The sequence below is a fragment of the Solea solea genome, chromosome 19 (assembly GCF_958295425.1).
Source record: "Solea solea chromosome 19, fSolSol10.1, whole genome shotgun sequence".
NCBI classification, from domain to species: domain Eukaryota; kingdom Metazoa; phylum Chordata; class Actinopteri; order Pleuronectiformes; family Soleidae; genus Solea; species Solea solea.
Genome location: NC_081152.1, coordinates 16,781,108 through 16,798,566, shown reverse-complemented (window position 1 = coordinate 16,798,566; position 17,459 = coordinate 16,781,108). Strand labels below are relative to the sequence as shown.

Sequence of the window (17,459 nt, the reverse complement as noted above, 5' to 3'; positions counted from 1 at the left end):
CATTAAGGAGAGTACCTGGTGCAAAGACATGATGGGATTTTGGGAAACAAAATAATCCCAACTGTGCAGGAAGAAAACAAAAAAACGACCCCACTTTTCCACTTTAAAGTTCTAGCACAGCACGGCTCGGCTCTACTCAGGGTTTTTTTAGCACCTGGTGAGCCGATACTAAAATGTGAGGTCGACAGACTGCCGGCCACCGATTGGTCAGAGAGTGTCGTCACCGAAAAGAGTCGTGAACGCAACGTCCGACTCAAGAATCAAACCCAACAATGCTGCACTGTAGATTAAAGTTAAAATGACTTAAAAATCTTCAAAACATGCGTGAATCTCCAACATTTAGCAAAGACAATGTCTAAAATCTCAATAATTTAACAGGATTCTGTTGTTTTTAGCGACAGCACTGCTGAAAGTCGGCAATCGTGAGCCGAATCACGACTCATTCAGACATATTTCAGTTCAGTGACATGCAAGAAGTACTGAACTGATCTTTTTGATGAACTCTAATGATTCAGTTGCACCGGAAAGAACTCGTCACTAGTTTGCATAAACAATAGCGTCACAGGGAAAAGCGAGTGTGAAATCACTCGTTTGGTTTTTGATGTACTTTTGGCAAGGGTCCTTCTTTCATGGAGGCTGCCATGTTTCCATAGCAACCTGAATGGACAAAGCAGACTACATGACACCCTGTGAAGGCCACTGTAGCTCCCTGGCACAACTGGTAAAATCAGGAGCGAGACAGCGGAGTCTCTTTCCTTTGTCACAATCCCCATTAGCTTTGGCTGTATCCGAACACAAAGCTGCAGCACCACATGACGGATGGAAATCGAGCGACTCGGTCAAACTGTCAAACTGCAAATGTCACATTTAATAACGCGTATTTGGTCATTTTTAGCAAACTTCAGGCGAGAAGTGCGTCACAACACGCCGCGCTCATCACACCCGGATGGATGAAGCAGCAAAAAGCCACCGAGGCGAACAGCGACTCACTGTATATGCTGAAACAAAAAAAAACAAGAATTAAAATAAAGCGAGATGCTCAGAATGTTTCGTCTGTCTCGTGACCTGGCAGCCGTGCATGGATGAGGCATTAAACCTGGGATAACCTCATTTTCACAGCGCGGCGGGGAGCTTCACCTCCATCACACACTGTGTCCTTGTTTACATCTCTGGCTCTCTGCCTCGTGTTAATCATTGACTCTCTCTTTCTCTCTCTCTCTGGATGATAGTTTGCAGGCCTTGATCCCACCGCACACTTCCAAGGAGAGTGAGGAAACACTGAAATATGCTAAATATTACTTTATACTATAGTTTACGTTAATTTACGAAGGCGACGTGTGAAGCGAATGATGATGAGCGATGCCTGGAGGAGAATAAACTCTTTCCAATTTTCCAAGTGAGTGCGTCTGGAGTGAAGGGGAGCTTGACTCGGCATGCTCTTGTTCTCTTTTTCACTCACTCAGGTAGTTGGCACATAGTGTGTGTGTGTGTGTGTGTGTGTGTTCTTTCACGTGTGTGTGTATATGTGTGTGGGTGTGCGCATGTTTGTGTGGCTCACCCACTCTGCAGTAAATTCTGTTATCCTTGGGGGTCTGGCTGTGCGGGGATTACACTGGCATCCCACTCTGGTTTTAAAGCACAAACAAACACAGCCGCGCTCGCACACACTCGCACACACTCGCACACACTCGCACACACTCGCACGCACACGCACTCTTACTTAAACACGCACACCAGCCTGGCTTTGCCACGGCTTCGCTTTTCAATTTACAGCTCAATTTCATTCCACTGTTACCTATTCTAAACCAAGATCCCTCTTCTTTTTTTCCCCCTGCAGACACACACACACACACACACACACACACGTACTTAAATGTTACTGCATCACACTTAAGCCTGAGACTGTGTGGCAACTTCAACTTTCCCCCTGAGTGAAAATCAAATACTTTTATTTCTTTATTTATATTCTTCCCTCTGTAGCTCTAAAATGAATTAAAGTGGACTTTCCCTGTCTTACATGTCGATGTATAGAAGAGAGAAGAACTCTAAGTGAATAATAATTCACTGACTTGCACTCGCCCACCTTTCTTTTTTTTTCTTTCTTTCTTTATAATCACAACAGCTACTGGGTCTGAGTCCCCCTTTTTTTAATTTATTTGCTTTCAAAGTGAAGCAGCGCACCACGAGCTCCCCTTCAGGGCCAGAGTAAAGCCCCGCTGATCCTCCCAGAAAAAGAGCTTGGATTACGGCCCAATATAACTGAAATCATGCCTCATTCTAAGTTCATGTTTACAAATCACGACTCTGCAGAAAAGGAAAGGAAAAGAAAAGAAGTAATCATGTTCAGTTATTACTCCGCCAGGCAGAAATATGACAGCAAGTCTCAATTAAAAGTAGGTTTTAAAATTGTTGGGGGTTTTTTTTGTTTTGTTTTGTTTTGTTTTTCCATTTTTGTTTTAGTAAAGCAAAGCCAGAAAGTGGAGCAATATTTTCGCTTTCGAGTATGGTTTTCATCAACGTTTCAGGGGTAAAAAATGTCAAATGTTGACTTTGCTCTGACTAAAAAAGGGATTCAATTTTATTTTTGGCAACATTTTAACTATGTTATATAAGTAATAAGGGCTTTAAAAACGTTCTTTTTGTATCCTTAAATAATACATAAATAATAAAAGCTTTTGCTCGTGTGTTTCACATGTGTGCAAATGAAGAAGAACAGCTTCCTTTCTGGCCTGTGAAGGCCACCGTAGTGAAAAGGGGAGGGGTTACATCATGCAGTCTCACCATTAGGTGTCACTGCTTCTCTCACACCGGACCCTTAATTTGAAATGTGAAAGTCCCTAAAGTTCACATATGCAGACATACGCTTGGACACCTGTGCATACACACACATGCAAATACTACACTGTGGAAGCACACACACACACACACACTCTGTGGTCCTACAAGATTTGCAGGCGAGCGCACAAAGAGAACAAACAGCCATGTAATGTGGCCGTTCCCTCTCATTGACACTGGGCACTGGAATGCAACACGGGGGGGGGGGGCTACCTCTGTGTGTGTGTGTGTGTGTGTGTGTGTGTGTGTGTGTGTACCATCCTGTCAGATTAGTCTAATGATTAGCATTACTGAGAACTGACAGCAAGAAGCAGGAACAATGAGTGTCATTTATCCTCTTTTTCTCTCTCTCTCTGTTGCCCGCTCACTTTCTTTCTTCCTTTCTTTTTCGCTCTGTTCCTCCTGTTGCTTTTAATCTCTGACCCCAGCACCTCACCAACCACCCCTCCTCCTCCTCCTCCTCCTCCTCCGTGATGCCGCCTGCCTCTTCCTTGACGCGTCTATCCGAGCGCTGCTGGGCAGTGCGACTAGACTCGATGAAACGCTGTATAATGACAGGTTTCCGTATCGTCTCTCCCCCGAGCCCTTTAATACAGCTGAGGGCCAGAAAGAAAGAAAAAAAGCAGTTTGTAATCAGCTAATGATAGGTCACACGCACGCGCGCACGGGGGGGGGGCTAAGGGTGATGTTGGTTGATACCCATAATTTACACTACACCACAGAAAAACAGCGATATAAAACAACGATATGGCGAGAGGAAGAGGACACAACGAGAAATAAAAAACATCAGAAACAGACGTCTAAAAGGACAGATAGGGGATGTGTTAATAAGACTCAAAGGAAAAAAAAATAAGAAACACAGCCTTGTTCTCCGTACAGAGAGAGATACTATTGATCATCCTGTGATACAGCCAGCATTGTGTGTATTAAAGGGGGGAAAAAGAGCATTGATCTTTAAAATAGGCACTGGCGGCAAAAGCTCTACAGCGGATATGATCAACTCAAGCGACATGAAACTGAAAAGACTGCAAAGACTTAGTCCTTGGCATTCTGTGACCTTTAAGATGAATTTCATGGGCTATGAGACTTTTAAAGGAAAGTTAAAAAGGTCTAAACAAATGTTGTTTTTGTGTTCTTTCTCACCCCTGTGTTTGAAGTATTTATTGCAATACGACTGGTGCTGGCAACTTTAACCTGCCGTACAGGAAATTTCATTTCATATATTAAAGAACCGCCTTCCACAGGGATTTGGTGCATATTTTTTTTTTTCCCCCATATTGATCCTGGTTGAACCCAAAACATCAAGAATGCATTTCAGGGTTACGCTCCTAACGTTGAGGCACCAGCTGATGTTTGTGTGTGTGTCTCAAACAAGACTCGAGGCAGGATGAGGATAGGTGCGATAAGAGCATCCTGTTGCGGTCGAGCCCGGTGCCAAAATGCTGCCGAGGGAATGAAATCACTGCTTGTTCTTCCACTGAACCGTGCAGAGCTGCTTTATTAGCCAAAATTCACTGTAGCTCGGTTCTGTCCACTCTCACCTTCATGTGTGGCAGAAAGTTAAGGCGCCGCACTCTCAAGGACAAAAGGAACAAGTGATTTGTGTCATTACAGTCAGGATGTTCACAGAAGGACACTTTCCAGATACATCCTTTTTACTCTTCACACTGTAAATCCCCTCGCTGTGACGCCTGATCTTTGTTGACAAGCAATAAATCACGTCTGGGGAATGACGAGTGACCAGGTCATTCTACTCAGAGCTCAGGTGGCTCCTAAAAAGAGACAGATGTATTACATGTTGGCACCATACAGTATAAAGATGCACAAGGTCACGACCCAAGGTGACATTGTATTAGTGAGCAGCCATTTTGGTTTGTTTTTTTGTTGTTTTGAAAGCAGATTAGGCACAAAAGTGTGGCTGGAGCTGACGAAGACCCTGTCCACCTACCCCACAGGTGTCAAACACATGGCAGGTGGGCCAGAACCGGCCCACTAGTGACTCAAAGCGGAAAAAATTTGTTTTGACACCCCTGACCTACACCGCATGCTTCTATGCTCACTACATTTTTACTATAAATTGGACTGTAATTTACAAACTGGACATCACACATGAATTAAATTAGTGATTAAAGACCATAAAGACCATAGGAAAATGTCTTTTTCCTTTATTTGAACAAGTTATTTGTTCCATATAATTCATATAATTCCAACTTTAGTCCATGTTATAAATAGCAATGTATATGTACAAAAGAAATGCCAACAATAAGGCAAAAACTTCTGTATTGGCTTCACTCTCCAGACTTAGTGTCTGCATCCATTCTGCAACATGGTTAATGAGGGTGGTTTGGTTTCTTTTTTATGCCAAATTTGTGTTACTTACCAATTCTTTCTCATCATCGTCAGCTCTCTCTGATGTTGCTTGACAGACATGACGAAGATTTACACCACACAGTCCAGTTGTTATTATTATAATACACGTTTAATGGTTTCTTATTCTTGCCTCCAAGTTTCACATCTGTGTGCCTGTGCATCAGTGATCAGACACATAATATAACCCTCATTTTACTCACTTTTTTTCTGTATATTCTGTGATTTTATGTTCATTACGCAATATATTTTGCAGTTTTTAAGTCACACTTACAGTTCCAACTTGGGCCAAATATAGTCATGAAATAGTGGTAAATTTAGCTCTTTTAGTGTGAAAGTTACACTAAAAGAGTTGAATTTAACCCTGCTCTGTTGTGTATTTCATTTATTTGGTCAAAGTCACCATAAAATTGAGTGTTTATATAGTGTTCCTTTAATACTGCTAGATAAATTGTAACATTACAGTAACATTACAGTAAAAAACAGGTCAGATTCTTAAGCTTTCCCTAAAGATCTAGCAAGCCAAACCTGAACTTAAATCTTACGAAACGCCACACCTACAGTAACGTTAGTTAACCGACACATGCGTCATGTAAAGCGGCGCCGATAACGACCTCTTCCTGTGGATACAACTGAGATAACAGCTCCTCTGTCAGCCGAAGTTGCCAAAGAGCTGAGATCTTCCATCGTTGCAGGAGTCTGGGCTACAAGGGCCTGTGCACAGCTGGTGTGTGGAGGACCTGATTGAAACCATGAGGCGTAAAAGTCTCTGCACAAACATTCCATTAGAATAGCATTACAGTATTACCAGGAATCAGTGCTATAGTAGCCCCGAGGTGCAGGGAGCTGCATGGAATCCCGCTTCCCTTTGAGTTGCCGGGTTCTGTACGGCTTGTTGTACTGAATGTGCGTTCTCTCGCTTCCAGGCTGTCACAGCGTGTGCGCGGCTGCATGTTTGCCCTTTATCCATCGGCCTGCATTTGCATCCCAAGCTTTCAATTCAGCCTTTGTGTCTCCACGGTAACCTGACACCCTTCATAACTCTGTAAAGAAGAATATGGTGTACGTGTATAAAGAGAGCGAAGATAGTGCTCCTGCGAGAAAACGCATGCCGGCCTGAATTTGAAATGAAGGCCTCGCGCTTTACCGGCAAGACACTTCTAATTTCTGTCTGTCTTTCACCGAGCCCGTCCTCAAGTCTGTCTCGCTGTCCTGTCAGCCCTGTCCGGCTTTGGCTCTGACAGCTAACTTTAACACCGTCAGCTGTTTTGATTCAGACGCTGGGGATTGGGTCGGTACCTGCCGCTCTCATTTCTCTCCCCTCTGTGAGTGACGGCAGTGAGCTGTTTGTGCATTTGGCAGCATGACACCCCTGATTGGTCAATCCCAGCCTGTCACTCATGCAACAACCCCCCCCCCCCCCCATCACCGACAGTGCGGCTAAGAAGCAATTGTCGTGGCTCTGAAAGAGCCTCGGGCTATTATTGCCCATACTGACATCGAGCTCTACCTCTTAGTGGGAACTAGAGACATCTCAACTCAATAGCTTTAACACACTCAAATTTCAATTTTGCACGCTAAAATACTTCGCACAGCTCAAGCACTGGCACTGCAAGGGTTTTTTTTTTTTTCTCAGTGATGGAATGGCAATTTCTAGTTTCATCAGTGTGCTGGCATTGCATCGACCTCAGCCGCATTACCCCCTCATTCCCTTTCCCCCTCCTCCGACTACAACTTTCCACAAGTATCTTGTCCAGCATCAATGTCACGTACTTGTACTTTACCCTTCACTGTGTTTCATTAAAAGCTGAAAAGTGTGGTCAGAGTTACTGGTGTAGAGGCAGAGGGGGCAACGTGGAGAGACTTTTTTCTTCTTCTTCTTCTTCTTCTTCTTCTTCTGTTGTGGGCCATAAAGTGAATGTAAGAGTTAAGGGTTTGACCCAAACCTGACAGAGAAAGTCGATGTCCAGTTGGTCAGACATGTGTCAAGGGAAGAGCAGAGGGAAATAATTGGTCTGCCCTCCATCTCGCTCTCTCTCTCTCGCACACACACACACACACATTCCGGTATCCATTAGAGATGTTCCGATAATATTTTTTCCCTCCCAATACCGATTCCGATACTTGTGCTGTGGGTATCGGCCAATACAGAGTACCGATACCGATACCAGTGTGTTATAAAAAAATATATATCATACTACGCCTGCATGACTGTGATATGATTATCATTGGTGGTAAGGTTTGGCTCAGGTTAAACCCTCTGTAAAACATGAACGAATACAGCAAATGGACACCATTTATTTTTACCAGTGATATGTAATTTCGTTTTTTCAGCTTGTACGTTTGTTTTGACTCTGGTCCAAACACCGCAGCACTGGCAGAGCTTCATGTTTCAATGACGACTGATCGGGAAAGGACACGCGTGTGACATCATTTTTACATGACTCCAGATTGTTAAAATAAGTCTCTGAAGTAACGCTAAACTTAAAAAACAGGGAGATACATACGCAGGACACAGGTACGCTGGTTAGTTGTAGCGCTGCTCTTTCCGTTGAATAAACGGGCCCCTCCAGTTTGACTGTAGGCGCGCTAACAGAGCTAGCGCAGCTAACAACGCTAACGGAGCTAACTGGTAAATACTGCCAAACCGCCGACATGATGAGCTAACGTTAGCTCCTTGTCTACAGGTGTCTGGTGATCAGTTCTTCTTCACGCCTCTAGAACAGCACAGAGCAACTGTTTCAAGAGCGGCGAAGAACAACCATGTCAGAGCTAACAGAGCTCTAATAAATTACGTGGTATCGGTGCATGGACTTCAGTACTCGCCGATACCGATGCCCACATTTTCGGCAGTATCGGAGGCATTTCCGATACTGGTATCGGAATCGGAACAACGCTAGTATCCATCCATCCATCTTCTACCACTTTATCCTCCACATGAGGGTCGCACGGGGGGTATGTCAGCTGCCAATTGCAGCTGACATAGGGCGAAAGGTCACACCCTGGACAGATCGTCCAGGCCATATTTTTTTTAATTTTCTAGATATCGCAAACGGTCTAGGCATGCCAAATCCTGTTGGCCTCACTTGTCTGGCATCACATCTGCGATTTCATTCGTAATATACAAGTACAAGCCATCAAATACCATCCAAATATCAACTAAGGCAAGGATAAAAATAAAGTGTATCTGCTGCATTTTTAATAGAGCAATCTGAGATCTGAAGAACAGAACGATGAAATTACAAACCGTTGTGATTTGCTAATTGTGAGGTTTCCAGCTGCGATTTCCCTTTTTGAAGCGTTCCCGCATACTCAGCATATGCTGACAGTAGAGTTCTCTGCATACTCTAAAAAAGTACCAGAAATACTAAGAAAAAAAAAAATCCCCCTAAGTTCCAGATGGATTTTTATTTGTGGGCTTTTGTTTATTTCTCGACTTACACCAAGCACTCCGCGCGGCTGCGATGCCGCAATCGGGTAAACGATGTCCAAGCATGTGAGCGAGGCCGTGGCTCAAAAAGTTTATTTCCCAGTTTCACTAAGAAGATTGCTTTTAAATGAACAAATCAGTCATGAGTGCCACTTTGCCGTCTCCCCCCCCCCCCGTCCCCCACAACTTTCCTGGCAATCTCCACTGCTCTCGTCAAAGATAAATAATAATGAAATATGGTAAGAATGAAGTATCGTGAAAGGAATGCCTGGCCTCTCGCAAGCCTCTGGATTCGACGCTACCAGTTTGTGCAGAGGTCTGAGGCCAGTTATAAGAACTCGGTGTCGTCGTGTGCAAATACAAAACAGGGTCGTTGTGTTTTTTAACCACACCGAAAAATTGTTCAGCTGATGTCATTTGAGTTTTGTATTATTCTACACTGTAGTGTTTAACACCTGTATCATCCTTTATGATACAGGTATCAAGGATGTCACTCAGACATTATTACCATATGTTTACTGACAGGAACAGTAAAAAAGAAAATAAAACAAAGTATAGAAAGTACCAGATTTGTGATGAAAGGGAGTGAGAAAGTGGAAAGGAAATAATGGACAGTGCAGGAATTTGCTCTCCTGCTGAGAGGTAATAGTTGTCTCATAAATAATAAAATTCAAACTGCAGCTCGGTCTTTGTGACTTTCTTTCGGCCGAAATGTTATTAAACAATAAAATCTCACACAGTTTCTGAGTTCTAAAGCGTAAACTGACGAGTGCATTTTTAAGCAGCTGAGAAGCGTCCGCGAGTGCGGGAGGTGGGATTGTGTTTATATTGAGTTTGTATTTATTTTCCCGTTATGCAGAAGTCATTTGGGACTTGTGATTTCAATGTCAGGCCGAGCCATGGTTCTCAAACTGTGGTACGTGTAGCACCAGTGGTACGTGAGCTTCCTCTGGTGGTACTTGGAGGAAAATACAGAAATACTGTGAAAACCTGTGAAATTTGCTCGACCTGTTTATTCACGCCACTGTATTTTAACGTTGGCGATAGCGGTGTCACTTCAAGAGCTCGATGTCTGATATTTGAGAACCACTGGATTAGAAGGAAAGAGAGAGCGAGAGAGTGAGAGACAGATGTGAGGAGGGAGCTGTTGAATTTAAGTGTCCAGGTATAATGGCGCTCTTCCTGTGTCTGACCTGCGAAAGCTGCAGAGGTCGACGCCAACCTTTCAACATCCTCCTTCACTCTGTTCACTGTCCTTCAAATATGACAGCTTGGGAAATCACATGTGATTTGTTGAACAGGAAGGACATTTTTTAGACAATGCATAACAAAGAGAAAAACTATTTAACAAATTATTCATCACCCCTTTTCTGTCTTCCTGCACACATCAGGGGGTTCTCTCCCTCTCTCTCTCTCTCTGCCTCTCACTTATTAACTCCTGATGCTCTCATACGGTATTCATGCTCCTTTCATTCATTCATCTCTCACACATGGCTGTTTCCAATCGGCCCAGAAACATTCCTGGGATGCCGGGGCATCATTGTTGTTGTGCAGCTCCACTCCCTCGTGTTTGGGAGCTGCAGTAGCAGAGAGAGAGAGAGAGAGAGAGAGAGAGAGAGAGAGTTGGGGGTTAAAAATAAAAGAATGACCGGTGCATATATATATGTGTTTCAGTTCCACTGCTTTGAGGCAGTAAGTTAATCAAACACACACACACACACTACTTTTTACGACATTGATTTTTCTCAAACTTTATTGCAAATATTAGCGATCCCAACTATACCTCGCCGCGTCTTAAGCAAGTGTAAAAAGTAAAGCTAAAGCGCTTTGTCACGAGACGTTAAAGTGCACATCCTTTTCCCATCAAACGCGCGCACACTTCTAATTAAATTACACATACACATCACGGTGCATATTTCAGCCACGTAACAGACCGACATGTGCATACAGGGGCACATTCAGAGCACCAGTATAAAAATATTACACCACAATTACATTAGCGTTAGCCATGACAGCTGGTCTGGACAAAATGGCACCACAGAGTCTCCCTCTCTCTCTCTCTCTCTCTCTCTCTCGCTCTCTCTCTCTGTGTGTCTGTTTCTCCAACAAGTTTTATTTACATTAATCTCTTTCCCATGACACACGAATAAGCTAATCTAAAATGCAGTGAACCCTGCGTTGGCAGGCCAAATCACGCAGAAGACCAAAACCATCTGCCCAAACAACTTTTTGCCATTCGAAGCAGCGGAGCTTCCAAGAGGATCTGGGTTTTCTCCCCCCAGTAGTAAAAAAAACAAAAAAAAACAAATGAGTGCACAGACAGAGAGGTGGGTGTTGAATAGATGGATTTGTTAGCTACTGTGAGACCTCGAGTTTGTTCTGAAAAGACTGATTTATCCAAAGTAAGAGCTGAAATAACAACCGAAAAAAAAGATTTTCTTTTGTTTTCATTTAAGCTAAAGACACTCTGAAGTGTACACTTCAGAGTGTGTGTGTCATTGTGGCTCTCTCATACTTTCTCTAAGCCATTCTTCTCCTCCTACTATTCTGAACCTGTCACACAAAAATTCTGCTTCTTGCAAAAGACGATCTCGGTCTCGCACACACACACACACACACACACACACGAGCGTGCACACGCACTGACAGGAAGGCTAACACAACCAAATACCAATTACTCCAGGGTCGGCAGCCTGGCAACCAGGCCGCTGGTTGTCATTGTCCTTCATCCCATTTTTGTTTGTGTGTCTGTGTGTCTGTCCCGCTCTGCGAGGACCAGACTGAGTTATAGAGCGTACAGATTTGGGTACAAATTGGCTGATCCTCACTCCAAACTTCAAAGAGCCGTGTGAGGATTGAGACAATGGGCTTTAAAGTTCAGGTTAGAATTAGTGCTGCCTTTAGGTTTAGGCATCACGCCGATCAGCGAGTGTCCTCGCAGAGATAAAAGTAAAAATGTGCGTGCGTGTGTGTGTGTGTGTGTGTGTGTGTGTGTGTGTGTGTGTGTGCACCCTCCTGTGACAAAGATCCTCTTTTGCGAGACCCAGAATTCTTGTGTGACAGGTTTTAGAATAGTGGAGGAGGAGAGAGAACAGCTTAGTGTGTGTGTGTGTGTGTGTGTGTGTGTGTGTGAGAGAGAGAGACAGACATTAGTTTTATTAGTCGGTGATCCATTAGTAACTCAACACCACAACTTTTGATCATGAATTCTGCTGGATTATTAAGTCATATATTGTCCCATTTTTCCCCATATCATGGATTTTGCCTTAGTGTATCCTGACACATATATATACGTATATATAATAACAATAATTCACTTTATTTATATAGATATATCAACAGCCAAATCAAACCTAATCCCATATTTAACACAAAGAAGGTGTAAGCCTTGAAATAGAGAGATACAATATGTAACTAATAAATAATTAACAGTGACCTCAGTAAAGAAGTCAAACAAAAAGAGCATTACACATAGAATCTTTACATCTCTGATTATAGGGATACTTATCCTTACTATACTATACTTATACTTAGACATGTGGTTAAGGATCAGCAGGTGCCCCTGTGTGTATGATTACCACATACATAATGTATATAATTGCTGATGTTCTTGGATCAAAGGGAAAGAGTGTCTCACTTTCTCTCTCCGTGTTTGTCTCCTGTGGAGTGTGTGGGTTTTTTTTTTAAACGTCGCCCTCTCTAATGACACGAGCGAGTGCACATGCAGGTGCGAGGCGAACAAAAGTGGGGCGTTCTTCAAATCACGCTCGCCGTTTAGCAATTCAGAACCAGATGATGCGAGTGCTCTAATTTAAGTCACCTGTATTCATGAGTTGTTTTCTCCCTCCACCCCCGACTCGGGCGATATCTCCCAGGGAAAAAAAAAGAACAAGATGCACAATATCATTTTAATTTGAGATATTGTTTCCATATTCATTGTGTCTCAGCCTTCCCTCTGCCCTTACATCTATTTTCATTAGGTGCATGAAAGGCTTTTGATGTTTTATCATGTGTAAAGCAAGTGAGTGGCAGCTTTATGTGAGCGTCGCATCTGAATATTTTTAAGAGCACTTTAGCTGCGGCTGTTGAAAGAATTATACCCACTCTTGTCTCCTCTCCGCCGTCCCTGGCCCGACTGTCCATTCCTCCTTCTCTCCTTTGTGACCCGTCCTTCCCCTCATGTCCTTATTTCCCTTCATCTTCTTCTTCTCCTTCTTCTTCTCTCCTCTCGTTTGTGCCACTCTGACACTGACTTGTTTTAATTTCCCCTGTGCGTTCCGTAAAAAGCCTCCGTTGAGCCAACAAATCATTTGATTTGATGTTGTCATTTCGTTCACTAAAGTTGAAGCCAGGCATTAGCCCCCCAGCCAATGTTAAATACAGTGCAGCTGTGTTTGAAATAATGACAGCTAAATACTAGAAACCACCCCGGTATGGAACCGCCGCTTAAACGTATTGTTTGTCTGAACCTTTTAAGTGAGATGCAACATTCAGCTTATCAACTACATCGTCAAATCTGATTCAATTCAGATTTACATCTGAACGTCAAGTAAGTGCAACACAAAATGTCCAATTTGTGAGTCCACTCTGTATTGAAGAAACAAAATAGATAGATGGATGGATAGATAGATAGATAGATAGATAGATAGATAGATAGATAGATAGATACTTTATTGATCCTGAAGGAAAGCTCCAATGAAGGACAATCTTAACGCTTCAGCATACCAAGACATTTTGGACAAATGCTATGCTATCAACAGTTTGAGGAGGGCCCCAGTGCACAAAGCAAGGACTATAAAGACGTAGTTTGACTTTGAGTTTGGTGTGGAAGAACTCGACTGGCCTGACCTCAACCCCATCCAGCACTTTTGGGATGAGCCAAAACAAGAGATTGTGAGCAACCCACATCAGTGCTTGACCTCATAAATGGACAGAAATTCACACAGAAACACTTCAATATCTTGAAAAAAGTCTTCCAAGACGTGTGTAAGTTGTATAGCATTTATCTATATAGTGTATGTGTCTGCAGACCACATACTGACGTGACACAGATCATGTCTTTAGTCTTCTCCAACTTCTTAATAAACTCACTTGGCTCGTTACAGTTAAGTCCACAGCGTGTGTTTGCATGTGTGCGAGAGGGATAAATGGAAAGAGTGTGTTTCTCTGTCCTGACGACGACTGTGTGCCAATATCTTCGCGTGTGACATTGTTTGTTTGTGACTTTCGCTGAAGCGCTCAGATGCGAGGTTGCCAGTTGATTGAGACTGCCCCCGATTACTCTGTAATTGAATGTGATTTGATGTCATTCCTGGCACCTCATTCTTTGTTGTATTGACGGACCAATTAGTTGCCGGGGGTGACCACTAAAACACATCGGTGTTTGACAGTGAAACGTCCTCAGCAGCTGCATGGAGTCCTATTTCATGCTTATGTGTCCGTGTGTGACCAAACGCACATACAGGGATCAGCTTGCTTCTCTTTTTGTTTCCTGTAATTTAATGTACTTAAAAACAGGATTTTCTCAAATTAATATCACAAATGTTGTTTTCTATGGCTTAACCCTTTAAACCTAAGCCTTAAAATGTTTGTCTGGATTTTATTTTGCTTATTTTAACCATGCTTTTGCTCATTTTTCCAGAATAACTTTTCAGTATCTGGCAGTTATTTACAATTTACTGCATGTTAAAGTAGTGTGTTAACAATTTAAAATGAAGGAAAAACAAAAGGTTTTATTTTGAAAAAACACTGTCGTTGTTACATGAACACCAGGTTGTGCGTGTTATTTGAAATTTGAACCATAAAACACATTTACAATAAAACATGTTTGGGTCTTAGTCTCAATGTGCAAAAACAGGCCAAAAAAAACAAACAAAAACAAACTATGCACAGGAGGTTTTTTGCAACTCTTTCCTCTCTGGTAAATTGTGCGTAATATTCACACATTGACGTGCGACTGTTGGAATTTTGGTAACGCAAAGTTGCACTCATGTTGTCTTGCTACGCTCGGTGTTAAAGGGTTAAATTACCTTAAAGCACCTTTCTTAACAGTTAAAATCAAGTAAATACCTAACAAGACGTGGTTAAACAAAGGGAAACAGTTAAAAAACAAACTAGCAGTTGGATTAAATGACTACTCGTAATATGAACTAGTTCATTAAAAAAAATACACAAGAACAATTAAGAACGATGTATGAATTTCCCAGTGTCAACAAACCAAACTGTGAATGAAATGTTTGCGATACAGCGGCGATGAATCAATCTCACCAATAACAGCACCATCGATGATTAAAACCAATGATTATTTCTCAAACAAAGATTTCTTTTCATCTACAGACACAGAATGCAGTACATTTTATCCCTTTATCTTATCAGTTAACAGTAGCTTACTATAATAACTCTTCTGTTAAAGACGGGGGAGTTACACTCTCCTATTATAGGCCAGGATTAACATTATCCATCCCACCTTTCATCCAAACATAAGACTGCTAAAAGAAATTAAAAACCCCCAGAAATTCTCATCGGCCCCTAACTTTATCAAACAATGTTGAAATACTGTGGACAAAGAAGGTGAAATACTAATTTTTTGAAGTACAATTTGCCAAAGAAGGCTTAAACTTATGCATCACAATCATCTTCTTGGCAATGCTGCTGCAGCTTATTCTTCCTTTTCAGCGTCTGCTCTGTTTGTTGTTCAAACGCGTCTGCCTGAATTACTAATAGTACCGCATTGTGGTAACGTTGTGCAGCATAAAGAAGGAGAACAAGGAAGATTTTTGTTCTTGTTGTTGTTATTGTTGCTTTAGTTTGAAGGCCATGTTTAAGGGCACTAAAGAGGATTTTTCTTCCACTGGAAAACACGTGTTAAAACTGTGTAATTTCAAGGCACAAAGACAATTTCCTCCTCCCTACTGGTGGCAAAAACTTGAAAAGAAACAACCAAATAAATCAAAATTATAAGAAAAAACATACTGTATGAGACAGTGTTGTTGGGACAGCAGAGGGTAAAAGGGTAAAAAGCTGTGGGGAGAAAGAGGGAGTGGCCGACAAGTGTGCGGATGACTAGCCGTGAAGAAAAGATGCTAATCTTGGAGGAGGCCAGAGTTGGCGTAACATCACTGATTTCTTCTTTCTTGACCAGCCTCTTTTATTCATCATTTGCTTCACCAATCCAATATCCTTTCTTTCTCCACTCACCAGCTTCCCTCCATTTTCTCCAATCACATTTTTTTCTTCCCCTTCCTTCCTTCCTCCTCCTGAGCTGCTTAAATTCCTCCGTCACCTTCTACTGCATACATCTCCCTAAATTGTTAAATAGATGTGAGACTTGACACAAATAATAGTCAGCCCGGAGATGTTGAGTTCACTGTTTTCTATCCATCTAACATTCTGACAGCAAAATGGAAGTATTAAAGTAAGACGACTATAAATCTTTGTCCTATTTTTGACCATTTGAAGACGTTTTCCAACATGTTCATCTTTAACTAACTTTAAAACAGCCTCATGACATATTTATAATTCAAACATATCAGATTATTCTTGTTTTGTCTGACTAAATCAGGGGCCTCAAACTCAAAATGTCCTGGGACCGAGTGAACTTCTAGTCTGGTCAGGAGGGGGCTGGGGGCCGGTCAAGTGAAAACTGTTTAGTGATTAGGAATTAAACTTATATCCTAATAATCCACCATGATGTTGCAATTCTAAATATTTAGGATGATATTACACACCACTTCAAAGTAAAAGTGAACAAAAAAAACGTATTTATGATGCAAAAAGAGACAGAAATACAATGCGAAAGTGAACTTCTAGTCTGGTCAGGAGGGGGCCAGTCAAGTGAAAACTGTTTAGTGATTAGGAATTAAACTTATATCCTAATAATCCACCATGATGTTGCAATTCTAAATATTTAGGATGATATTACACACCACTTCAAAGTAAAAGTGAACAAAAAAAACGTATTTATGATGCAAAAAGAGACAGAAATACAATGCGAAAGTGAACTTCTAGTCTGGTCAGGAGGGGGCCGGTCAAGTGAAAAATGTGCTGTTTAGTGATTAGAAATTAAGATGATATCCTAATAATGATGTTGCATAAATCATAAATCAAAATATCATGCAGACAGTTGTAGTTAAAACACTAGACAATGTATATATAATGAAATCTCTCTATGTTGTTTGTAGACTGTGCATATTCTGACCATTTCTTGTATCTTTATCTCTCTCTGTCTCTCTGTAGCTCCCCCACACGAGCCCACCATCACCTGTCGATCCAACACGTACCCTAAAGGCTTCTACTGCAGCTGGTACCAGCTCTCCCAGACGTACATCCCCACTACGTTTGAAGTCGACGTACAGTAAGTGCACTTTTGATGTCTATAATGTGTTCCGGGTTACAACTTTTGGTCTGGATTCAAGATTTTGCTGCCGCCGACCAACCACACAGTAACATAAAAGTAAACAAACATGAGCTGGTTTGAAGAATTATACACATATATCAACGATTACTTCACTAAATGACTTGAATTTGTTTTTCTTTATTATAATTTGTGTCACTTAGGTATTTGCTGGTATCTATGACCACATCATTGCTTTAATAAAAGGAAAAAGTGAAAAAAAGGAAGAAAAAAACTTGGATTATAAGAGTTGAAAGTTCCAGAACAGAAGGATTACTACTCTCATTGAATGAGACTTAACATTTTCCAATGATATTATTATCCCAAATAGCCCGATGATCCCTGAACTGAAATTTTTTTATCTTTTTATTTTGGGGGGGAAATTCAATAACACACTCATCTTAAATCTTAATAGAAAAGAGAAAAAAAACGAAC

General features: G+C 41.8%; 1 protein-coding gene across 1 annotated transcript in view; it reads left to right on the top strand.

Annotated features, from left to right (window-relative positions):
* cntfr (ciliary neurotrophic factor receptor) overlaps window positions 1–17,459 on the top strand; it is a 224,248-nt gene that overhangs the window by 172,283 nt on the left and 34,506 nt on the right. The window contains exon 5 of the mRNA XM_058616938.1: window positions 16,868–16,985. Coding sequence (XP_058472921.1) covers window positions 16,868–16,985 — 118 coding nt within the window. The remainder of the gene's footprint in view (window positions 1–16,867; window positions 16,986–17,459) is intronic.